Here is a 25,239-nt window from a genome sequence, read left to right as displayed (position 1 = left end):
CTGAAACTAGTTGCCTCATGTGTGTATGTGTATGTTTGGGTGTTTATTCTTATTTATTTATGGCGGGAAGGGAGATAGTCCTGGTTTTAATACCCAAAGAGATGCTATAAATAGCATCGATACTGTAACGATTATTTGAAGCGAAGGTATAGGGGCTATATTATTGGAAAATTAAAGTTTTAAAATGTCAAAACTTGGCCAAAAACCCCCTTCGGTTTTTTTGAGAAAATGGCTACATTTTTAAATTCAAATTAAATTCTATTCGGAAAGCGGTTTTGTGTTAGTTTTAAATTTAAATATTTTCCGATTTTTTACAATTTTAATGATTTAACCTCTTGCATTTTTTTTTTAAATTTTTTTGCAAAAAATCGAGTTTTTAAAAAATCCATAAAAAATCCAAAAATGCAGTAAATTCAATTTGGAAAGTGGTTTTGTGTTCGTTTTTACAAGGTTAATAAATCTGCATACTAAATTTTAATTTATTTTAAATTTAATTTTTAGCCAATTTTTGACAATTTTAACGACAATTTTCAAAAAAAATTGAAAAAATTAGTTTTCCTTCTGGCATGGCTAGAAAGACTCGCCTGTTGATGCTGATCAAGAATATATATGGTTTATAGGGTCGGAAATGACTCATTCGCTGTGTGGCAAGGTTTTGACTGAAATTAGAAATACATTTTTATGTATTTATTCCCCCCATAGTTATTATATTTTACACATTATTTTGCATTGTTTTTTAGAAAGTATTTTATTTACAAAATATCGTATGAAATATGTACATTCTTAATACATTTTCGTTTTATTTACTATTTTTTGAGGCCAAAAGACAAAACTACAAAATATTGTAGTTGGAATTTGGATTACATTTATTCAAATGCTCATAGATACGCAGATATATGTTCCATGTAAATCATTATAAATTCGTTAATACTTTATTTTCATTCTTTTTCCGTGTCTTGTGTTGCAGAGATTATATGTGTGTAAGCTAGGTATCAAAAATCAAGTATATATATATATGTATATATGTATTTTGTCTTTTTACATAGGTAGTTGAGAGGTATTTTACATGGATCTCGCTGTAATCGCACTCGCTACTCTTTACGAAATCGTACAATCGCAGCACATGAGCGAGTAATACAGACATTTGACAACCTTTTCGTCGTCGCCATCGCTGCCCTTGGACGAATTGAGTTTGGCCTTGTCATTGCTATTGTAGCTATACAGTTGGCCGTCAAGCTGATCGGCCTCAGACTGCAGGCTGCCATCGAGTATGCCCTTCTTCGGAGCCTTCTTTCGCTTGTTTTTGTGCATCATCTCGTTGCAGTTGCGCTGCTGCACCATCTCGTCGATCCAGTCAAAGTCGGTGGCGTTTCCCTGGAAGCGGGGGAAACTGGAAATGCTTTCTATGGAGTTGATATCCTCCTGTTTCCAAAGAATTTCCGATCAAAATATTTACAAAATTATTAATACAAACCCCAAATGAATGATCATCAACTAGTGCTTACCTGATTATTATTATGGTTCTTATATTTAATCTTCTGCGGCGTCGTCTGTTGAGAATGGGCCGCGTCCTGCGCTCCTTGTTGTGCCAGCGGCGAGGAGGTCGTTGCTATCGAGGCTGTGGTTCCCGCCGAGCTATTTAGCACCACCTCCGTTTCACCAGTTGCAGCGGCTGGTGGCACCTTGGGCAAGTCTTCGGGGCCCATGAAGTTGTGCTGCAAACAGGAGACTCCTCAAAGTTAGTTACCCATGTAGTGGTTACTCCGTGTGTGCGCTGCTCTTACAAAGTCCTGTATCTCGGCGGTGGTAATGACATTCGGCGAAGTCATGGCTCTGGTGGATGGTGTCGAGGGTGCAATCTCCGATAGAGAGGATGTGGGTCTCAGATTGGGCAAGTGTGTGGTTACGGGGGTGGCCGGCAAAGTGGCAGTCTCCGATACGATGGCCGATGAACCATCAGTGGACGAAGTGCATTCGCTTTTGCCGCTTTGAGCGGCCAGTGAGCAGGTGGCCACCAGGCTCAGGGAAGAGGGTGCAGCCAAATCGGGTGAGGGTCTGAAATGTGGAAGCAGTTGTGTGTTATCATCATTTTATATTACAAATAAACAAAGGTTGAGATAAGTAAAACGGTATTAGGACACAGCTGTGGTTAACACTTTCGATTTTAGTCATAATAATTGCTTTGTTTGGCCCCTATTTCTCCGTCTCAACCATCTTACTTACAAGTCAATCAGCTCGGACTGTGCCTTGCTGCCGCCCAGGGACCACACCTCGCTTTTCTTTTGCGGCCCCGAGTAAGAGATGTGCTTGTTGGTAGTACTAAAGCGGCCTTTGGAATGAGACTTTCGGCCCGGTATCCACAATATGCGCATACCAGAGGATTTGCTTTTCTTCGTCGAGTTGGAAGCCATCTGAAAATCGTCGACTTGTGTAGAGTTTAACATTGAAATGGCACAAAAAATAAAAACATGCACGGAATGTGGGACTTGTATTTGTGTCTTCTACTGTGTGAACCTCAAAAAATGTGTAAAATTGGTGCCTGCAATCTGGGAAATTCAAAGATGCAACTATTGTATATAAATACATTAATATTCTTTATTATTCTTAAAGATAAAAATAATAATTCTTAGAATTCGTCACTTTCTTGGAATTACTTTTATCTTGGAAGCCCTTTAGTTACCCCAACATATAAATTATAAATTACTCACAATTTTTAAACAAGTGTTGGAAACTCAAAATTACCGCTACACCGATGTTTAATTATGAAAATATCAACAATTTTGAAATTTTTAAATATTACGAAATATAAAAAAGGGGTTTTTATACGTAAATCACCATATATTTCGATTTAAATAAAGCCTTTAAAATATATTATAATTATTTGTTACTCAAAGCATAGCTCTCTGCATTACCGCAAAAGAAACTCGTTGACAGTGGAGATTACGGAATGAATGAACGCGTTGCGGCGATGACGACCTTTAAAATATTTAAATGGGCTTTACCAATACCTAGTCAAGATTCACACATCACATCAACGACCGAAAATCGCCAAAAAACTTTGATACGAGTGACTTTTTAATAAACAAAAACAAATAAAAAAAAGACCGAAGCTTAGAATGCCCTAACTAGGGAACTAATTCTTATTGTTTATAGAAATATTTAAAAAGTATAAGTTTAAATTGAATTTATTTGAGAAGGTAGAAAGCCATATTTGGGCCATCTTTGGGGGGTTCTACTACCTGAAGTTTCTTGGCAAAAAGGACCACCCTAATAATCCGTATTCTTTGCTCCCATCTTAAAACAACAGTTATGTACACACATACACATACATATACGAGCGACAGATACAAGATGTAAGCCACAAGCACCAGAAAGCTGGCTCTGTGTAGAGTTTGGGTCACAAAGCTTTAAAAACAAGAGACAAACACATAAGACTAAGACGGGTAAGTTCGGTATGTGCCGTCTTCGCTGCTTTGCGGTATACCCCAAGGAAGGGTATAAGGCATTTATTTATTTACTCCAGACACTACTTTATATGTATGTACATACAAGTTGGCCGTGACAAACAAACGTAACAGACAGTGTATGTACATATGTACATCATCCATACATACATATACATAGGGAAATTGGCTGGAGTAGGTGGTAGATGAAAGCACAACTGGCTTTCGTGTGTTAAAAGTGGTTAAATCAAAACTTAAGCCATTGATTAAAGCACGCACAATGCACAACAAAAGAGATAAATCGCTCACCTTTTATCCTCAGATCTCGACCTCAATATCACTTATGGAAGTTAAACATTCACTTGGTTTTTGTGCAAATAAGGCATGTGCGTACGCCAAGTAAGTACATATGTACATATGTACGTGTAAGCCGCCGCTGTATTTAAGAGTGGGTTTTTTTATTTGTGTAAATTCGAGATACGGCTGAGATTCGGTGCCAAAAGGTGGCAATTTTCGACGCGTCGCTGATTTGTTTTGATTTTCTCCGAGAACTTTGCAAATTGACAAAATAAACCAACACACTAGTGCTGCAGTATGCTCGCTAGGCTTTTCGCTTATAATGCCGAAAGTTGTTCAGAAAAATACCACATTTGTATCTACACAGCAGCTGGTTACACTTAAGCCGCACTCGCAGAGGTGGCAACGCCGCATGGTGCAGAGCGAGAGAATCTCCGAAAAATTGGGAAATTCTAAATATATAACATGTTCTCGGAGCAGCGAGCGTGTAATATACGGATTACGGACCTGGCCAGGCCCAGTCTCCTCGTGCTCGTGCTGCACTCTGCTATCCGTTATCCGTTGCTCGCGTGTTAGACGTAGGTAATTCACTGCCTGGTTATTTTTATTCATTTATCCGCATACGTTGGGGACCGACCGCGCTCGTTAGCTTGCGTGTGTGTGTGTGTGTGAGTGATTGAGAGTTTGCAGGTGCCTGGATGTTAACAGTAAAAGTTAACTGTTGAGATACATAGTGGTAGATTAATGTTATCATCCGTACATCCCTATGTACATATGGATGTACAGATACATCTCTCCAAATTTACGCCACTCGAAAATAGCCATAAGGCGCATGTATATGTGTGTGTACATATGCAAGCAGAAGGCACAGCTGTGACCAAGATATTAGAGCTGCAGATCAAATGTTTTTGTTTTTTATTTTTTTGTGTGTACTTTTAAATCAGTATTTGCACATCACTAAGTTTTAAAAGTATATAACCCAAATATTTGTACTACAAAAGTCGAGATTTTACAAGCCTTTAAGAGATATACTAGAACCCCTTTGACGTGTAACAAAAAAAATTAATTAAATAAAACTATAAATATAAATTTTAAAGAAAAAAATGTAGTTTTTCGCAACTTCGAGCAATTTGTATCGATTTATTTGCTTTATAAATAACAAAATAATTTTAAATTTAAAAAATGTATCTATTATTTTACAAACTTAAATATTCATAATAATATATAGAACTGCAGGACGATCGTTGGGCGCTAGGATATTGACCACCACTGTTGATGTGAACCATCCATTCGTACATGTGTTTAGCCCGACCCGGCGCGCTTCTTTTAACAGCCCTCACCGATTCATTAGCGAAAATTTATTTTTGGAGCTGCGGCAAAAACAGCGACAAATTTTATTCGAATTTTTTTTTATTTTCTATGTTTCTTCGTCGACACGAAAAACACAATTCGACAACTTTCCTCCCATCCATTCAATGCACGGCGCCCGTCCGACTGCAGTTCAATCAACCAGAAGCCTCAATTGAATTTGAAAATCAGACTGCGAACCGTTAGTATCTGCATTTGATGTAAGCGGGGGATGTACATACATACATAAGAGAAGAGGCCTGTATTCGTTACAGTCCCAAAAATTAAGGTGTACGGTACGAGGTACCACTTAATATTTCAAGAGTACAAAATTACTAGCATTATAATATTTACAAAATGCGCAGCAGCGTTATTATGTAACATATGTACATATATATGTACATACATACATGTGTACATCAAATCGTACACAAATGGGGACATTTTGTTAATTCTTCAGCTCAATATTTTTGGAAATAGCCCGAATTCTTTTGTGGGAAATTGTCTAAAGCTGCTTAAAATATTTATTTTGTTACTTTTAAACTAGAGTATGGTAATATTGATTGATATGTATTAAATAATGAAGAAACTAATAAGAAAAACACATAAAAAATGTAAACCAAGTCTAGATCAAATCGCTCTGTGATTCTACAGAGGAGAATGTCAAAACTTTAAAGCCAATTATAAGTAGAACCAAAGACAATAGAGTTAACTTGACTCTAATGTCTTTGGTAGAACCTTAAAAACTACAAAAACTTGTCTTTATTTAAAAAATATTACTATAATTATATTATAAATTAAATTTTTACCTTTTTTAGATTATCACCCGTGAAGGCAGGACACAAGAAAGGCTGTGATCATGGACCCGGAAGCATTTTTGGACGTGGCCAACCAGGTCATTAAGCTGAAAATGTTTCCATTCTTTGACATTGCGCACAGTCTGCTAGCCGCATTGGCCGTGCGCGAGGATTTGGGTGCCAATGCGCAGGCATTTTCGCGGAAACATCCGCTTGCCTGCTGGCTCTCCACCATGCTGGTGATCTTTGCCGGCGGCATGGTGGCCAACGGCTTGCTGGGCGAGCCGATATTGGCTCCGCTAAAGAACACCGGCCAGCTACTTGTTGGCACTGCCGTGTGGTAAGTTAGCCAGAAGCGTTGAGCCCCTCCGATTTCCCCCAAGTAATTGATATACTCCTTCTCCAGGTACGTGGTGTTCTACACGCCGTTCGATATTGGTTACAAGGTGGCCAAGTTCCTGCCCGTCAAGATCGTAGCGAGTGCCATGAAGGAGATATATAGGGCAAAAAAGGTCTACGACGGTGTGGGACATGCGGCCAAGCTGTATCCCAATGCCTGGATAATCATGATCATCATAGGCACCCTCAAGGGCAACGGAGCGGGCTTCACCAAGCTAATCGAGCGTCTAATTCGAGGAGCCTGGACCCCTACGGCCATGGAGTTTATGCAGCCAAGCTTGTAAGTATATTCCTTGATATGACGATCTTGATTTTAGATCATGTATCACCATTATCCTTTTGTAGTTACACCAAGGCATCGTTGCTGGCATCTATTATCTTTGTGCTGGACAAGAAGACCGACTGGATCTCAGCACCGCATGCATTGGTTTACTTTGGCATCGTCATATTCCTGGTCTACTTTAAGCTGTCATCGATTCTGCTGGGCATCCATGATCCCTTCCTGCCGCTAGAGAATCTATGCTGTGCCATTTTCTTTGGCGGCATCTGGGATAGCCTGGCTAAGATTCTGGGCCGTGGACAGGCCAAGGATGGGGATAGCAAGGATGTGAAGAAGAATAACTAACAAGCAAAGCAAACAAAACAAATGCAAAAACAAACAACTATTTGTAGTTAGCCAAAAAAGTACTTAATGCTGCCAACCAAAGCATAACGCACACACATATATTCATATATATATACTATACTATATACTATATATGTATAGCATAGATTAGCCATCATAGGCGTGCTCCTTGCCTTGGCTCTTCCCCCTTTGCAAGCGGTTTCAAGCGCTTCCTAAACTAAACTGAAAGCCAACGCATTGAGAAAACAAACGTCAACCGAAAGATCTTCCCGTGCCAAAGACATTTTTTATTTTTTATGTAAACTCTGTGTGGAAATTGGTCTTGAGAGGCAGCTCTTGTGGGTGGGTGTGCCCTTTAGCTGCTGCTGCTCGACTCTGATTTCACGACAAGTGTTTTTTGTTTTAAATTGGTAGTATAAATACGAGATCATAACTAAAATCCGACAGGAAAACGAACGAAATGTGTAAATATATATATGGGAGGGTGTGCAGATCACGCGCGAGGAGGTTTCTTCCTTTTTATTTCATTTATTTGTAATATTTTTTAAAATAAATTTTAAGAGTTTTTATCTAAAAACTCGATAATAGAACAAATTGGCCAAAATGTAGACTTGTGAACACGCATTCAAGCTGAATTAAGGAGCTTTTTTGCAAGAGAAAAGCAGAAGTTGCAATAAAATTATGTAAACTATACGAAGATTGGACTGTGTTTACTCATTTTAGTTTTAAATTGGTTTAAAAAAAGTAAAGTAAGTAAAGTAACTAAAACAATAAACCAAGTAAAGAGTTTCAAATTCGTTTATTATACAAAATTTTCAGATTTAAACAACCATTTGCTGAACTTAAAAGAGAGTCCAAAGTGAATGATTTGTTATAGATTGTAATCCCTACTTTCCTTAGATTCTTTCCCGAAAAAAAGACCCAGCCACGGAGTTGTAAATGGACTTTAGTTTTAATCAATATTACAAACTTTAGAGCTTACAATTAAATTATAAAGATGCAGACTATCCACTGTCTACACGGTGGTGTAGTGCGCCTTACAGTGAACTGAAACAAGAATTAGTAAAAACAAAGTTTCCATCAACCAAAATCTGCACAAAAACTCACCTATAAACTCGCCCACGGGATCGTTGTCACCCTCGCCCCGCATCGTGCCCGTGATCTCCTCATTCTCCACCATCGGCAGGAAGAGCTGCACGAATTCCGGCGAATAGGGATGGGTAATGGTCTCCAGGACCTCAGTGACAAAGTACCGGATGAGGGAGATGTCGGTGTCCTCGATGGCACAACACTGCTTGATGTACCGCAGGACGGGAACAACACAGCCGCGGGTTAGCAAATTAACCATTCGGTCCAATATCATCTTTTTCATCTCCAGCTGGACAAGAATTTCCAGCTCATCCTGCTTGGATTCGAACAGGCGGATGAGCAGGAATAGGATCTGCTGCTGCAGAGTGGGATGCACGGCGGCCACCTCATCCAGAACGGCCAGATGGGTGGGACAGCTGTCGGTGGAGAGCTTGAAATAGGACGGTTCCATGACCACATTTTCGATCCATCGAATGACGCCAACGCCCACCACGGGATATCTAGGGTAAAAGCATAGAAATGTATTTGTGTTTGAGGTTTATCTCTCCTCTTGAAACTCACTTGATGCAGTTGTAGAGCGTCTGCAGCTCTGCTATCAGCTCCGTGGAGCCCTGGTCAACGTTACAGATGGCATGCGCCTTCTCGATGGCCTGAATTGTGCTCTTCAGCTCCTCCTTGTTGAGGGTTCGCTCCGTCATGGGCCGCTTCTTGGCCGGCTGATCAATCACAGCCGATGCGTAGGCGAGCAAAAACATGTACTTTGGCTTATGCTCGGGATTGATCTTGACGCCGGAACGGAATAAAGCGTCCACTAGAAGCTCCAGGAACTGTGGATTCCGTATCAAATCGATGGGCGGCGGATCGGAGCCGGAGTAATTGCGAAACAGCACGGTAATGTCGGCGGGATTGAGTGTGTTGCGTGTGAGCATGGAAGTTAGAGCCTGGCAGGCCTGCGGATAGACTGCCGAGCCATTCAAGGCCATCGTTATGGGTGTGACATTCTGGTTGCTGCGAGAAGAGAGATAAAGATGAGCTTGCTTGAAAAAAGGTAATCCATAATACCCACTTTTGTAAGGCATATTTGATAATCTCCTGGGAGAGACGCTTCATGTTGAAGCCACCCTTTTGCTCCTGGCTGAGCACCTGGATCAAAACCTGAGAGTAGACATACGTGTGCTGGCCATGACACACCATGCGGGCGCATTCCTGGATGGCCCCATGCACATCGTCCGGATTGTTGAGAAACTTCACAATGGAGGTCTTGAGGACGCGCGAGAAAACCTCTATCTGCTGGGCCGCCGTCGAAATGGAGGTGATCTCGCTCTGGAAGCCCGCATCCGAGATCAGCTTGATGGTAAAGTTGAGCATCAGGCAGTCGGGATATTCCTCGGCCAGCCGGTAGATCAGTGAACGCCACGTGTAATGGTCAATCATTTCGGTGAGCCAGTCGGGCGTCTCGCCCTCCTCGGTGAATATGGTGTCGGCCTTCTTGGGATCAAATGACTTGAGTATCATCTCCTTTAAATGATTCTCCACCATGGCCTGCACCTCGGTCACCTTGACGCCGGCCAGAATGAGCCACTCGGCCAGCAGGTTGGCCATCTGGGCCACCGCCTTGTAGTTCTCCGAGAGCATGGATATCACCTCCTCGGGTGAACCGCCCGACTGGAAGTAGCGCTTGAGCTGTGTAAAAATGCCCGGCTCCATGATGTAGTCGGGGGTCAGGAACTTCTCCAAGCACTCCTGGATCGTCTTCTGTGGGTTGTCCTCGTGCATTTCCTTTTATTATTATAAAAACAAACATTATTTAAGTTTAAATATGTTTTTTTAAGTGCAGGCTTAAATAAACAAAAACACGAATACAAAACAGAGTAGGCTTGGCCCACACTCCTCACCTCCGTGTTGGACTGCGCCTTGGCGCGGCTCTGCCAGGCGGAGTCGTCGTATTCCACTTCCATTTCAAAAACTGATTTACATTAACAAACTAATAATTTTTAATATTTTTTGTTTTTTTCCTGCTTTTTTGTTGTTTCCAAAATTAGATGTGACCTTAAACTGATAAAGGCAAAATAATGTAGATTCTAGAATTATGCCATGTTTACACCATCAAAATCGATTTATCGATAAGCCAACGAGTAAGTATATTTTGTTGTTTGGTATTTTTAACTGCCAAGCGGTCACACTGTTGCCGGTCTTCCTCGCGCTTTTTGTTGTTTTGATTTATTTTGCTTTTAATTTGATTTGTTTGAATTAAAAAGCAGAATCTTCCGCCATGTCGAACCAACGGAAGGACATGTGGAAGCTGCTGTACAACCATGTCAATCGCAACGGTGCCAATTTGGCCCAGGTGTACACGGTGATCGAGGATATACTGTGCCAGGAGCCGAGCCTCATCAGTTGCTCGCTGGTCCGAGAGCTGAACAACAAATTCCAGGACACCTTCCTCCTGTGGCTGCTCAACAAGCTGGCCAGGTGCCTCAGCGAGGCTGCGGATGGAAGGTGAGCCAGCAAGATCCTCCCTCAACTTTTAATAATGTTCTTATTTTTTTGGCCTCCAGTCAGTGCATCAATCTGCAAAGGAAAATCCTTAGCTCCTGCTGCTCCAATCATCCCAAGCTATTCCAGCGCCTGGTCCTGGCCTACATCGAGGCTCTGGATAAGCTGCACCTACAACTAAGTCGCGTGGATAAAAAACACAGCCTGTGCCTGGCCATTTTCAAATGCGATGTGGCCTGCCTCCAGGAATTTGATCCACTCTGCGCCTTCGAAGATGTCCATTTGCCGCTGGCGAGGGCCGATTCGTATGCCAAGAGTCTGCTGCTGGTGCTCCAGCATGCCCAACTCATTGGCCATTCGACGCACTCAGGCATCTTCTCGGGCAGCCTGCGACAGGCCCTGCACATCCTCAAGGAGTGCGACATGGAGGCCAAGCTGGTGAGCTTGAACTACTGTCACAGAGTGCTGCAATCCCAGTCGCCAACAGATCCGGATGTCTGCCATTATGCCCAGCTTACACTTGAAGCTTTGACTATAATGTGGCCCTTGGTGGCCAAGTGGCTGGAGGTGGGCTGTATGACGCGGGAGGAGCTCAAGCAGCTGAAGGTTATAACGAGGCAACTGCTGGGTGTTTTAAGGGAACATCTAAGAGATCAGGAAGCCCTGCAACTGGGTTATCTCCTCTTGAATGAGCTACTCAGCTTGCCGGCTAACCTGGAAGTGGAGGAGCTGCTGGAGGCAGCCAGTAACTATATGCAAGGCCAGCTAAACCTAGGGACAGCCTCGCTAGAGCAACTGGAGCACCTGCATCAGCTGGTGATGAGTCATTGGCGCTTGCATCCTGAACATTTACTGCCACTAATGGCCTTGCTCTGCCTCAAGCATCAGGGCATAAGGGCAGGAACAGTGCAGATCCTGATCCAGGAGGGTCTTTTATCCTCAAATCCTGAGAAGCCCAAAGAGCTACATTTAATGGTGGCCATTTTGCGGGCTCTGAAGCAGCTGGAGCAGCTCATCTTAAACCAAAGCCAAAGGAAGCTAGCGGAAGAAGAAGCTACCCGACTAACTCCAGCTGTGTTGGCCAAGTTGCCGCTGCAGTGTGACCTGCCCCAGGTGAAGGACATCAACTGGAACAGCCTGGCCATGAAGTTGCTAGAGCAGCAGGCCAAATTATCTCCCACCGAAATGGAAATCTTCTCGCTTTTGATGCAAATCTCGAGCATTCGTCAGGCCTTGAAGTCGCCCACGCAACATCAAATGCTGAGCCTCCTCCAAAGTCGCGTGGCCTTGCCCTTGGGTCGCTTGGAGCTGGATCAACTGTGTGCCATACGCCTGGAGGCCACTCCCTCGAGTGCCCACACCCAGTTGCAATCCTTCTATGCCCAGCATTACACGAGTCTCTTGGAGCAAGAAGCCTTCTTTGACCACCTGCCCCAGCTGTACATAGCGGGCTACATCAAGCAGGAGCAACTGGTCAAGGTTTTGCCGGGTATAAAAGGTCACAAGGAGCGGAACCAAGTCCTACGCCTTTTAGTTTGCTGCTCCTCCCACTTTGCCTTCAAAGTCAAAGATCACATTGAGTTGTATTGCTCCAAGTGCAGAGCCTTGCCGGAAGGCCTTCCTCCGGGGATTTACCTGGGCAAATGCAAGCAGCAACCCGCCAAGTTGGAGTTCTCATCTGTGACACTGGAGACCATAGCCAGGGATTTGCTGTTCCAGCCGGATTTCTGCTTCATTACCCGCCACCTGGATAGGCTGAGCCTGGAGCCAAGTCTGGTTATGCGGCTGCTTAAGGAGGAGGTCAAGGCTTTGGAGGTTGTCCAGGCCAATACCTTCCGTCTCCTGGTGCCCGCCATGCCCGAGTTGATGCCACAATTTGCCAGCTTTGTCTTGGAGACCATTAAGGCCATGCTGGCGAGGCCTTTGCCGGAGCAGAGCATCACCTGGCAGCGAAATATTCTACGCATCATCATAGCCTCTGCTGCAGATCCCCACATAGAGGAAATCTGGCTGTTCCATTGGTTCAAGATGACCTTTTTCTTTCTGGTCAACACCCACTCGCTGGTGGCCCAAGAGGCTGTGCTGGCCGCCAGTGAGTTGTGTGCCAGCCATGGCGTGCAGACCATCAATCTGTGGAACTGGTATCGCCGAGATGCTTTGGATCTGACCATACGCCTGGCCCTGGCTGCGTATCTCACAGAGGGGGTGCGCTTCACCAGATCGCTTAGAGCGGTGGGTAGCAGGAGTCTCCTTCTCTCCCGGTTTTGTTTGTAATTTTTTGTGCTCTCTTTTTAGCTCACCAAAATGCTGGGCTTTTCGTGCGTCCAGGAGTTTACCTGCAAGTATCATCGTTTCCTCACTGCCATGGTCTTGCCGCACTGCATCCTGGAGCCGCGCTGCAAGGGTGTTTTGGTTTTGATAGCCAAGCAGCTGCGCAAGCCCATTGCCACATTGTTCTCCACCTCCTTTCTGCGCATCTACACCCATGTCTACCTCACCGAGGAGCCGGAGCTGGCCAATAGCTGCATTGAGCTGGTGGTCAGCTGCACGCAGTCCAGCCTGCAGCAGCTCATGAATGCTGATGTGAAGGTGAGTGGGTTACTTGTCAATGCTACTTGTTACTTGTTAATGATTATCAATGGTTTCTTCACAAATTCCTTCTCTTTTCCAGCAAACTGTGGCCGAACTGCTCATCTACTTTAATCGCAATCCCACCTTTGTCATGCGCTCCTTCCAGAGCCTGCTGCAGTTCACTGGCGGAGGAGGAAGTGTCCCCTCGGAGCTGTCCAGTCAGGCGGCCAATGCCGAGTTTGCCACCTTCATTGCCGAGCGTTTCCTAGGCGTCATCACCTATTTCGAGAGCTGCCTCAGTGAACCGACCTTTGAGAAGCCCCTCAAGGAGGAGACCCTGTACAGCCTGGGTCAGATCATGCGCTTCGTGGGTGCCCAGCATGTGACCCAGTTTCGTTTCAAGATCATAGCCATGCTTAGTTTCGTACACACCCTAAACGAGCCGCGTTTGCAGAGGATTTGCCTGAAGATTTGGCACATCTTTTTGCATGTGGTGAATGTCCAGGAGCTGGGGCCATCGCTGGGCAGGATTGTGGCCACATTGCAGCCGCTGCTGGCAGACAGCGAGAGTGTTTCGCAGGTGAATGATTTGTACGAGTTTGTGATCTTGCGGAATGCCTCCATGCTGGGCAACTACATAACGGATTTGTACTTTCTGGAGAGGATGGAGGAGGTGTCGCCGGCCATAAGGAGAAGCATACGCAGGCACACGGCGCATTTGGTGTTGAGTGGGGAAGGAGGAGGAGGAGCAGGAGGAACAGGAGGAACAGGATTAGCACCGGAACAGGATGAATCACCTGCCCAACTCCGCGATCAGCTGCGCTTTCTCCACAAGCACATTGTGGACGAGTGCCTCCAGGTGCGTATCTATGCCTTGCAGCATCTCGGCGAGCTTTTTGGCCGCCGACGTAACCAGCTGAACCGCATGATCCTCAATGAGCAGCCGCTGGAGCCCATGCTGGAGCAGATTGTAAACGTTTTGATGACTGGCTGCCAGCACGATGATCGGCAACTCCAGATGGCCTCGGCCAAGTGCCTGGGCGAACTGGGTGCCATCGATGCCAGCTATTTGCCCTCCAACTATAACTTTGCCAGCTCCAAGCCCATGCCCCTCAGTGTTCTCTCCGATGACTTTGCTGTGCTGGCCCTGACCGCCTTGTGTCGTGGCTATCAGTTCCAGCAGAAGACCAAGCATGTGGATAGCTTCTCCTTGGCCATACAGGAGACCCTGGCTGTTTGTGGAATCTCTCCGAAGGAGCACAAGAAGGTGCAGTTGTGGCAATCGCTGCCGGAAAGAATGCGCCAGGTAATGGAGCCCCTGCTCCACTCCTGCTACACCAGTTGCCAGCGGCCCAGCTCCCTCCTGCAGCAGCAACAGCAGCCGCTCTTTGGCAGTTACTACTACTACGAGGAGTGGGCCTTCCTCTGGGCAGCCCGACTCATTGATTACATACAAACCTCGTCGGATACGCGGCATCTCCTGAACTCCTACAAGCCCTGCATCAAGCGGGATGGCAACATGCTGAGCACCTTTTATCCCTACATCCTGCTGCATGCCCTGCTGGAGTGCAGCGAAGAGCAGCGGAGGCTGATACTCGAGGAGTTCATGACCGTTTTGAGGGCCAACGAGAAGAGGAGTTCCAGTAACCAGCAGGAGCTGGGCGAGATCAAGGAGAATGCCTTCAAGCAGTTCGAGTCTAGGAAATATGGAGCGGGAACCAAGCAGCAGTTAACCAAACCCACGGGGGAAGGTGGATCCTTCCAGGAGAGGAGTGCCGCCGAAGCCAGTCATGTGCCCCGACTGGCCGGCAAGCTGTGCGCCGAACTCTTGGACTTTTTGCAGCGCTGGCTGAGGGAATGGCAGCGCATGCATGGCAGGAGTACCAATGGCAAGCCACCACAAACTATAGATAAAAACTACCGAAAGATTCACGAGTTTCTGGCCGAGATTCCCAAGCTATTGGTCTCGCGGGCCAGCTACAATTGCGGCGAGTATGCCCGCGCCTTGAGCTACCTGGAAAGCTATCTGGAGGAGGAGGAGGAGGACAAGCCCAGGCGCCTGTTGGAACAGTTTACCTTCCTCGTGGAAGTCTATGGCTCCTTGATGGACTCGGATTCGGTGGAGGGTGCAGTGCAGGCTCGCAGCTACGACAGTGTAAGCGTGGCCCAGGATATTGTGGTGAATCGTTTGGTGGAGCGGCAGCAGGACATGATCACCTGCTATGAGCAGCTGCTCTCCAGCGGGGACCAGCTGCAGCCGGAGCATATCCAGGCCATGATTGATGCGTATTTGAGGGATACTCCAAGGACAGCCCAGCTTATAGCTGAAGGACTATGGCAGCGTTTACCAGAGGATCAGTACTCGGAGCAGTGCTTTGCCGAGTGCAAGTCGGAGCTGCTGTGGCGCCTGGGCAGCTACGATGAGCTGGAGCAGCTGCCTCTAGAAGAGCTCAAGTCCAATTGGCCTGCCCAGTGCTCTCAGGGTTGCCTGGCCTTGAGGAGACCCCTTACCACTCCCTCGCAATTCGAAGGCTTGCTGGATGGGATGCGAGGTTCGGTGCTGGAGCAGCTGCGCAGCTGCTCGGCTGTCCAGCAGCATTCCTATGCCAATGCCTATGATTCCGTGTTGAAGCTGCACTTGGTCCATGAGCTGCAGTGCAGCCAGCAGCTGGTGGAGCAGCTGGAACAAGGTGATACGGCTACGGAAGACCAGGAGAGGATCATGCTCAGGTACTTTGAGGACTGGCAGTACCGCTTGCAGATCATCCAGCCGCAGGTTCGCGTCCAAGAGCCCATCTACAGCTTCCGCCGGAATCTACTGGCTGAGCTCCAGCAAAGACTCTCCAGCCGGGAGCATCTACTGCCCCATCTCCAGACGGAGCTGGCCAGGCTTTGGCTGAACAGTGCCCAGATCAATAGGAATGCTGGCCAGCTGCAGCGTGCCCAGCTGTATATACTCAAGGCGGGGGACTACAAGCCTCCGGGTTTGTTTATTGAGAGAGCCAAACTCCTCTGGCAGAAGGGGGACCAGGTGATGGCCATCAACTACCTGGAGGAGCAGCTAACCAGCATGCGTCTGGCCTGCCAGGGTAATGTCAAGGCCATGCCGGAGGATCAGCGACACTTGTACTTCCAGGGCAAGTACCTGCAGGCTGTCTACAATGCTGAATCCATGCACCTGTGCGCCGACGTGGTGCTCCGCCAGTTTGAGGATGCCATTGCCGTGCACAAGCAGTCCGAGAGCTGTCATGTGCAGCTGGCGCAGTTTCTGGAAAAGATGCGCGAGGCCAAGCTGGGCAAGGTGTCCTCCACATCCCACGAATCCGATGACATGCTCATCCAAATCCTCTTCAACTACGCCCGCTCCCTGAGGTATGGCAGCCAGCATGTCTACCAGTCGATGCCGCGGGTGATCAGCCTGTGGCTGGACACGGCGGAAAATTCGCCCAATGAGGTCCAGCAGGTGCGCAAGATGAACGATCTGCTGAGCAATTGCTGCACTGTCCTGCCCACCTCTGTCTTCTACACGGTCTACTCCCAGATGCTGAGTCGCTTGTGTCATCCCCATGCCGAGGCCTTTGCTGTTTTGCGCAATGTGATTGTGCGTCTGGTGGAGGAGTATCCGCAGCAGTCCTTGTGGATGCTTCTGCCCCACTTCAAGTCGGCCACCGCCAACAGGATCAAGCGTTGCAAGCTGGTGCTCACCGATCGGAGGCTCCAGAATGCTACCTTTCAGAAGCTCCTCAGCGACTTTAACTCCCTCACCGAGCGCCTGATGGAGCTGACCAACAAGGAGGTGGCCCTGGATCGCACCTACAAGCTGAGCGACCTGGATAGACGCCTCACCAAGCTCTGCAATCAGGCGGATTTCTCGAATATCCTGTTGCCCTTTGAGAAGTATATGCAGCCCACTTTGCCGCTGAGTTCCGAGGCCACATCTCTGTCACCTCTGGCCGGGCACAACTCCAGCTCCAGCTCCACTGGCAACTGGTTTCCCTACCAGCAAATCTACATCAGTGGCTTCCAGGAATCGGTGTTGATTCTGCGCTCGGCGGCCAAGCCCAAGAAGCTAACCATTCGCTGCAGCGATGGCCAGGATTATGATGTACTGGTGAAGCCCAAGGATGACCTGCGTCGCGATGCCCGTCTGATGGAGTTCAATGGCCTGGTGAAGCGGTATTTGCATCAGTCAGCGCCAGCCAGGCACCGGCGTCTTCATATACGCACCTATGCCGTGCTGCCGTTCAATGAGGAGTGCGGCCTGGTGGAGTGGCTGCCCAATCTCTCGTCGTACCGCAGCATCTGCATGAGTCTGTATGCTCAGCGGGGGCAGGTGATGTCCAGCCGGATGCTGCATCAGCTGGCCGTGCCGCTGCACGATCCGCTGGAGCGGAAGCGTGAGGTGTTCCTCAAGCAGCTGCTGCCCGCCCATCCGCCGGTGTTCCAGGAGTGGCTGCGTCAACGCTTCGCCACCCTGCACAGCTGGTATGAGGCCAGGAACACCTACATACGCACCGTGGCTGTCATGTCCATGGTGGGTTATATCCTAGGCCTGGGCGATCGGCATGGCGAGAATATTTTGTTTGATGAACGAAATGGAGACGCTGTCCATGTGGATTTCAACTGCCTGTTCAATCAGGGTGAACTGCTGGCCTATCCGGAGGTGGTGCCCTTTCGGCTGACCCAGAACATGATCGCGGCCATGGGTCCGCTGGGCGTGGAGGGCAGCTACCGGAAGTGCTGCGAGATCACGCTGCGGCTGCTCAAGCAGGAGGCCAAGACCCTGATGTCGATGCTGCGGCCGTTCGTCTACGATGTGGGAGCCCAGATAAAGAATGGGAGTGCCGCCGCCAAGATTCACAACGATGTACAGCTTATAGCGGATCGGCTGCAGGGGCATGTGAGTGATTTTTACTTTTTGTTATGATTTTAATTGATTTTTTTAAATTATTTTATTTAATATTATTTGAATTTTAATTAATTCTTTTCAATTATTTTATTTAATTTATTATTATTATTATTATAATTTTAATTTATTATTTTCAATTATTTTATTTATTTAATTATTTTTATTATAATTTTAATTAATTCTTTTAAATTATTTTATTTACAATAATTTAAATTATTATTATAAAAAATTTTATGTTTTTTATAATTATTATTATAATTTTAAGTAAATCATTTTATTTAATTTATTATTATAATTTTAATTAATTTTTTTTTCAATTATTTTATTTATTATAATTTTAAATTATTTTTTTAAACAGTTTTATTTTATTTATAATTATTTTTATAATTTTTATTAAATCTTTATAATTATTTTATTTTATTTATTATAATTTTTTATTCATATTTTTGTAATTATTTTATTTATACTTTTTCTTAATATATTTTTAAAATTATTTTTCCAGGTCAAGCGTCGGGCCAACAGCATTCCCTTGTCCACTGAGGGACAGGTGAACTTCCTTATTAACGAGGCCACCAAATTGGACAACTTGGCTGTCATGTACATTGGCTGGGGAGCGTTCCTTTAGACCTTAATATTCCCCATCAAAAGAGAGTTTTTAAATACTCATTAATTTACATAAATATGCCTTTGTTTTTATATGTGTAAGTCAAAAAAATATAAAAATATTTAATAAAATTAGCAATATATATATATATATATGTTCTTTAAATTTGTAATTTAAAAATTAAAAAAAATAAGAAATATATATATATATTTTATTTAAATTTGTAATTACTGGGATACTACAAATCGGAAAATAAAATCTGAAAATTCAAAAATAGACAAAATTAGAAAATCCGAAAATTTTGAATTTAAAAAATCACAATCTCATATCATATTATTTATTTACAAATTGTGCTATTAAACAGTCGGATACTTTAAATTGAAATGGGGATTTAGATTCATTCCGCTAACTTCCCCAGAGCCCTGGGAACCCGAAACATATCGTTGATCACCTTGACAACGAAATCGGGCAGCAGACAGGCCGCCGAGCAGACGATAGTGTAGAGCCACAGGGGCAGCGAGGCCAGGAACTGGTTATAGACATCATAGAGCTCGCCACTGGTGTCCAGATTGTAGAGGTACGTGGTCAGCATGAAGGCCAAAATGGAGGCCAGAATCATTCCCAGGTTCAGATAGGTGAGGTAGCGGGCCACCAGGAGTAACTTCAGGTTGCCCACGATTACGATGACGGTGATGAGCATGGTGCCAAAGGTCTGGAAACTGGCAGTCTGTCCCACATTGTGGACCACGTTCTCATCGTTGAGCAGGCAGTAGGCGAAATAGAAGATGATGAAGCATTGCAGGAAGCCGTTAAGGATCCACAAGGTAAAGACACCCATGGAGGCCTGGCGATTGTGGGCGAGGGTCTTGTAGAGTTCTGGATGTCTGAGGAAAAGGGAGGAGGGTCGGTTTAGGGGTTCTAAGGATACTCTTAAGGAATGTGTCAAGGATTCACCCACCTGAGCAGCTTCTCCTCGCTGTAGTGCTTATCCGAAATGGCCAAATACGTGAAGCTAAACGAGATGTAGACAATGTCAAAGAGCCAGAGATACAGCGAGTTGTAGACATTGGTGGCGGAGAAGAGATCGTAGACCTGGAACAGGGCCATACACCCCGTGATGATGATGTTCTTGTAGCAATAAAAAAGCACCAAGAAAGCCAAACGCTGGGAGTTGTAGTGACCATGGACGAGGAGCAGCCGCTGCAGCATCTCAAACCGGGCTATGGCAAAGTCAGCACAGCGTGCCGCCTGCTTACCCTCGCGTCCAGCTATCCCTATGCCTATGTGCGCCTCCTGAATCATAGACACATCGTTGGCCCCATCCCCAATGGCCGCTGTGATGTGCTTCTTGCGCTTCTTCACCAGCGTCACGATCTCACACTTCTGGAGTGGACTCAGGCGGCAGCAGAGCACGGCCCGGCAGCGTAGGGCAAGATCAGCAAATTCGCGAGGAAAATGCTTTAGCAGGGCGGCAATGGTAGCTCCATCAATCACCAAAACCTCTGCCTCAGCAGCTTCGAGCTCTTGGAGACGTGCTTTTAAAACTGAAACCTCGGTGAGATTGACCACAAAGTGGGGCTTGGAGTTGGGAGGAATGTGCCGGCAGGCCAGGCCTATATTGAAGGCAGTTTCCACTTTGTCGCCGGTGAGAACCCAAATCTTCAGACCAGCTCTTTGGAGGGCCTCCAAAGTCTCGCCCACCTGCTCCTGCAGGGCATCCTCCAAGGCAGTGGCACCCAGGAGATCAAGACCTGGACAAGATCAGATTGGTATTAACCTAGGCAAAAAGGTATTCTCGAAAGACTCACCCATCTCCACAGCTTCATAGCACTTGGCTATGAGCTCCGAGCGATTGCTTAGCTGTATATTGGCGTTGTTGTACTCCGCCTTAAAGCTGGCCAACTCCTCCTCGCTGAGAGTACGCCGGGCCACGGCCAGAGTGCGTAGACCCTCCTTGGCATACTTGGTGATTTGCTCATCAGTCTGCTCCAGACGCGGACTTGGCTTGCATCGCGGAAAGATGATGTTCTCGGCTCCCTTGCTATACAGCCAGATGGTGCCACTCTGGCAGTCCCTCAAAATGACGCTCATCCGTTTCCTTTCCGAGCTGAACTCCAGGACATGAAGCCGCTCGTAACGCAGCTCTTCGGTGCTAGTGCCGCCGCCTCCTGCCCAAGGATACCGACGAATGTGTAGTATGTCCTTGTCCTGACCCTCAAAGACAAGACCCAAACTGGCGCAGCCCTCGAGCAGGGCTTTCTCGTCGGGACTGGAGGCCTGATAGCGGCCCACAATGTCGCCGTTCATCAGGCGGCTTCGTTCGGATGTGGACTCCGCTGGCTTCTCGCTTGCTGCTCCCTGAAGCACTTCCACGGTGTGGCAGACACTCAAAGCCTCGAAGAAGATGCTGGCCTCGGCCTGGATGGATTTGGATTAGAGTACTTGCTACCCGGATACTCACTCCCAAGGATACTCACATCGAGTTTACCCAACTCCAGCTGCTCGCCAGTGTCCTGGCATAGAAGCTGGGTCTTCTGCAGCTGGAAGCTTTGCCCCGAGACATAGCAATTGACGAACTTCATGAGGTTCTTGGTGAGAGTGCCCGTCTTGTCCGAGAATAGTATATTGACCTGGCCCAGTTCCTCGTTGAGGTTGGAGGCATTAACTCGGCAAGGCTGGTCGGTCTCCTCGTCGTACAGATGGAGGTCGTTGTGCATGAAGTGCATGCCAAAGATACGATAGAGTTCGATGTTCATATAGGCGGAAATGGGCACCATGTAGTTGAAGAGCAAAAGGAAGGAGAGGAAGTCCTCGAAGATCTGCCAGGCCGAGTTAAAGTTGGTGGGAGGGCCCAGGTAAGGCATGGTGGGCACAATCTTGGCCTCCTTGTGACTGCATCGAAAAAGAAGGGTATAATATAAGAGAGTAACTTTTGTGAGACCTCCTCTTACCGCTGGATGAGATACAGCACCACCACCACCACGACCATTCCCACGATCAAAGCCACCATGAACCTGTTGATGTACTTCTCGCTGGAGGCGGACTTGTTACCCGTGTAGCGACTGTTCAGCTGCAGCTTTGTGTGCATGCCCGTGTAGATGGCACAGCCCACCGCTCGGTCGGTGCCCTTGAGCCGAACGCCACGGAGCAGCAGGTTATCAATGGTCAGCGGCAAAGCGGCTTCCCCGGACTTGAGCTCCAGGCGTCCATTAAAACTGTACAGATCCGGGGTGGCGGGCTCACACACAATGCAGCCTTGGCCCATTCCCGAGCCGAGCTCATAGTTATGTGGCGTCAATATGGTCTTCAGGTTGGTCTCTCCATCCAGATTGGCCGTGGTCACGTGGCACTTGGAGGATCCGGGCGAAGACTGCAGTAGCACGAGGTCACAGGGCACATCTCCCTCATTGCGGACCACCACAAGATCGCCGGGTATAACGAACTGGGAGGCTATGACCTCCTCCTTGCCATTGCGGATGACAGTCACTGGAATGTGAGGTTGGACAGGATTAGGTTTGGCTGAGCGAATGAGAATATGAGAGAAAGGCGATCTAGGTACAGAGTTTTTACGATTATTATGTCCAGTACCTGTACCTAAGCAAAGACTTTTAGCTGAAATTATCATAGTTTGTACCTAGGAGTGTGTACCTAGAGCGCCTTCCTCTGCGATTCTCATTCTGTATACCTAAGCAAGGCCCACCTCTGCCATTCTCATACCCTGCAGGTACCCTGCCCTTGTACCTAAAGTGCTTTCCTATTTACCAAAAATCTTTTAGTAAGTACCTAAGAGCGCCTTCCTCTGCGATTCTCATTCTGTATACCTAAGCAAGGCCCTTCTATGCTATTCTCATGCCCTTCAGGTACCTTGCCCTTGTACCTAAAGTGCTTTCCTATTTACCAAAAATCTTTTAGTATGTACCTAGAAGCGCCTCCCTCTGCGATTCTCATTCTGTATACCTAAGCAAGGCCCACCTCTGCCATTCTCATACTCTACTGGTAAGTACCTTAATATGAAATTTTTATAATTTGTACCTAGGAGCTCCTTTCTCTGAGATTCTCATTTGGTGTACCTAAGCGATTCCTTCCCATTGCCTTTACCTTAGGTAAAGGGTAGGTACTCAAATAAAAATGTTGCCAAGGCCACTAAACTCTTAACTGTCTTTCGTTTAAAATAACAACTAATCTAATGTTTGGCGGTTGATAGACTTTAATCAGTTGGAATAATGGCAGTCATAAAAATTTGTTTTCTATACTTAACCCAGAGGATTCACTTGGTAATTGAATATATTTTTATAAATTAAAAGGTTAACTTTAATTATTATTTATTTACTCTCCCTTACCCTTGGCCGTGTTGACTAACTTATCGCTCTTGGATCTGGAAAAGTCCTCCAAGCCCTCCTTAAGAGCCGTGATGATCATGACAAAGAGCAGAGGCAGCAGTGAAACCAGCGGGGATATGGTGTCATCTGTGTGTTTATAGTTGAGTGTAAATCCAAAAATCAACAATGATTTTATTCCAAAACTTACTTACGAAGAACGAGACAATGGTGATGATTAGAAAGTAAAAGTAAACAGCTCGGCGGAACTGCTCATAGAAATTAAGTGGCAGAAACGTTAGCCAAGTGTACTTGGTGGTGGTCACCCGGTTGAGGCTCTGCTTTCGATGGCCTTCGATGCCGCCGATCTCAATCCGCAAGGGTGGATCCACCTTTGACATTTTCTTGCCCTCAGCCCCCATGGTTGTTCTCTTATTCTGTGATTTTGATACCAAAATTCGAGTTTAATTCCTGCGGAAAATCCAAGCGAGCGAGTGCCTCCTTGCAGCTCTCGTCGTGAGACCTTTCCGAACAGAAGTAAGACTGACTTTCGGTGGCATTTCAAATTGTGCAAAAGTGCCAATTGAATGGGCCTCCGATACACACACACTATGGCTTTGTAAGTGGGCCTGTCAAATGTAGAGAGAGAGAGAGGTATGGTATCCCATCCAAAAATAAGATATGTTTTTATTGTAATTCCATGGTTATAATCACTTAGATTAGGAGAATTCCTATTTCCGGCAGGCTTAGCGATGATAGATTAGTGGAAACATCAAAGTCGAGGGTTCCAAAGGAGGGCACACAGAGAAATTATGACCGATTTTGTACGGTTTTATTGAAATTCGATAGAAAAAGAAAAATCTGGATTTATGTACATGTAAATTAAATTATTATAATAAATTGTATATATTTTTTAATATATTATATAATTAAATATATTTTATTATATTATATAATGAAATATTAATCAATTTCCTCAAGGTTCTTATTTTTAGTTATTTTCCCCTTTGAATTGTTTTATTATCAATCATATTTTCTCTAGGTGTAGATATCGGCAACACTGATTAAATTTACTGTTTCCACTTTGATATTAGATTAAAAATCAATTTGTATTTTAATATAAACATTTAGAACAATGAAAATAAGTACTTGTTACACAATTATTAACGTATATTTATGTACATATGTCTGTTGTGTCAAAGCCTCTTCAGAAATTATATCAGCTGTGGGTTCACTTTCGTATACTGATTAATATTATCGGCTATTTAAAATTCCAGTATCAAATCCACCTGATATTTTGTATACTAAAAACACAACAACAACGCCTCCTAATCGGATTTCTAATCGTGTATTTCGATTACCCCAAAAAGAAGCACTTTGAGGGGTTTTTCTAAGTTCTTGGCTTATATTAGACCATGAACAGTGGGCCTAATTTGATAGGAAACCTATATACTTTTGTTTTATAAATGTAAAAAATTAATATAAAAAATTTTAAAAATATAATAAATACTTAAGTGTGTTGCTATAGCTTTCCATTAATTTTTTTTTATATTTAAAGTTCAAGTTTTGATCTTAAATATTTCATTAAAATCATTAAAAATATTTTTCTATATTTCAGATAAATTAGTCATTGAAATGGAGCCAGTGTAGGGTCCTTGAAATAATTTCTTTTATTATTTAGTTTATTCCCTTTCTTATTCTTTTATTTATTCTTCACTTTTATCTGTATTTTTGTGAACTGATTATCATGGTCTTAAATAGAAAGAATGGTCAGGAATTTAATCATTAAAAGCTTTAAAAGGTGGAGTAAAACCGAAATAAAATGAAGCTACTTTTAAGCACACTTTTGGGCTGAAAACATATATATTTATTACGTATGCATTTATGTTTATATAAATAAACAAATATAGATTCGAAGATCTACTAGTTGATAGTCTCATGATTATATTTTGATAGAATACATCATAGTTCTTTAAAAAGTTTTATTTTATTATTTTATTTAAAATATCTTTCTCCACAAGGACCTATCCCATTAAATTCTCTTAATAAAACCCACATACGTTATTTCCCTTTAGTTTCCACCTAATGGAAACTTATTCAATTGAATATTAACCTTAATTATTGGGTTTTTCTTAATGATTTTTTGATTGTGTGGAAATAGATTATTTTCCATGACATTCATATATTTGTACTTGATAGGCCTTAAGCTCCAAAAATTCTTTTTCCGGCAGCCATATTTATAATATGTTTACTCATTAAACTGATCGATGACATCGGGTTCGGGTCAGAAATCCCGATGGTGAGTCACCGGACGATATAATGGCGATAGACGTACATACATAAATG

At 45.0% G+C, this 25,239-nt stretch overlaps 5 protein-coding genes across 9 annotated transcripts; 2 read left to right on the top strand and 3 right to left on the bottom strand.

Annotated features, from left to right (window-relative positions):
- Positions 1 to 906: 906 nt before the first annotated feature.
- On the bottom strand, positions 907 to 4,067 carry LOC108083851 (uncharacterized). Of its 2 annotated transcripts, XM_017179834.3 has the most exons (5): positions 3,753 to 4,066; positions 2,224 to 2,411; positions 1,785 to 2,055; positions 1,506 to 1,715; positions 907 to 1,422 (listed from the first exon to the last, which is right to left on the bottom strand). In XM_017179834.3, the coding sequence occupies exons 2-5, from the start codon at positions 2,409 to 2,411 to the stop codon at positions 1,099 to 1,101; spliced, it is 993 nt and encodes a 330-aa protein (XP_017035323.1). In that variant the 5' UTR covers positions 3,753 to 4,066; the 3' UTR covers positions 907 to 1,098. The 2 variants fall into 2 exon arrangements, with proteins under 2 accessions (XP_017035323.1, XP_070144313.1); XM_070288212.1 differs by lacking the exon at positions 2,224 to 2,411 and having other exon boundaries at positions 3,753 to 4,067.
- Positions 4,068 to 4,157: 90 nt separating this feature from the next.
- On the top strand, positions 4,158 to 7,607 carry LOC108083852 (trimeric intracellular cation channel type 1B.1). 4 transcript variants are annotated; one of them, XM_017179837.3, is made up of 4 exons: positions 4,158 to 4,318; positions 5,906 to 6,224; positions 6,291 to 6,563; positions 6,629 to 7,607. In XM_017179837.3, exons 2-4 carry the CDS (start codon positions 5,947 to 5,949, stop codon positions 6,906 to 6,908), a joined length of 831 nt encoding a protein of 276 aa, XP_017035326.1. In that variant the 5' UTR covers positions 4,158 to 4,318; positions 5,906 to 5,946; the 3' UTR covers positions 6,909 to 7,607. The 4 variants fall into 4 exon arrangements, with proteins under 4 accessions (XP_017035326.1, XP_017035324.1, XP_017035327.1 ...); XM_017179835.3 differs by having other exon boundaries at positions 4,159 to 4,322; XM_017179838.3 differs by lacking the exon at positions 4,158 to 4,318 and adding an exon at positions 4,391 to 4,408.
- A 231-nt stretch (positions 7,608 to 7,838) lies between these two features.
- Positions 7,839 to 10,063, bottom strand: TH1 (negative elongation factor complex member TH1). Its single transcript, XM_017179833.3, has 5 exons — positions 9,893 to 10,063; positions 9,064 to 9,776; positions 8,559 to 9,005; positions 8,016 to 8,497; positions 7,839 to 7,955 (listed from the first exon to the last, which is right to left on the bottom strand). The coding sequence occupies exons 1-5, from the start codon at positions 9,953 to 9,955 to the stop codon at positions 7,924 to 7,926; spliced, it is 1,737 nt and encodes a 578-aa protein (XP_017035322.1). The 5' UTR covers positions 9,956 to 10,063; the 3' UTR covers positions 7,839 to 7,923.
- On the top strand, positions 10,033 to 18,727 carry mei-41 (meiotic 41). Its single transcript, XM_017179839.3, has 6 exons — positions 10,033 to 10,132; positions 10,256 to 10,496; positions 10,556 to 12,725; positions 12,789 to 13,082; positions 13,165 to 17,964; positions 18,476 to 18,727. Exons 1-6 carry the CDS (start codon positions 10,087 to 10,089, stop codon positions 18,596 to 18,598), a joined length of 7,674 nt encoding a protein of 2,557 aa, XP_017035328.2. The 5' UTR covers positions 10,033 to 10,086; the 3' UTR covers positions 18,599 to 18,727.
- A 242-nt stretch (positions 18,728 to 18,969) lies between these two features.
- On the bottom strand, positions 18,970 to 23,409 carry LOC108083799 (phospholipid-transporting ATPase IF). Its single transcript, XM_017179726.1, has 7 exons — positions 23,105 to 23,409; positions 22,918 to 23,043; positions 21,529 to 22,063; positions 21,055 to 21,469; positions 20,386 to 20,995; positions 19,536 to 20,328; positions 18,970 to 19,461 (listed from the first exon to the last, which is right to left on the bottom strand). Exons 1-7 carry the CDS (start codon positions 23,313 to 23,315, stop codon positions 18,975 to 18,977), a joined length of 3,177 nt encoding a protein of 1,058 aa, XP_017035215.1. The 5' UTR covers positions 23,316 to 23,409; the 3' UTR covers positions 18,970 to 18,974.
- Positions 23,410 to 25,239: the final 1,830 nt, after the last annotated feature.

This window comes from Drosophila kikkawai, chromosome X, assembly GCF_030179895.1.
Source record: "Drosophila kikkawai strain 14028-0561.14 chromosome X, DkikHiC1v2, whole genome shotgun sequence".
NCBI lineage: Eukaryota > Metazoa > Arthropoda > Insecta > Diptera > Drosophilidae > Drosophila > Drosophila kikkawai.
The sequence above is the reverse complement of the archived record's forward strand: the minus strand, read 5'-3'. Positions and strand labels throughout refer to the sequence as shown.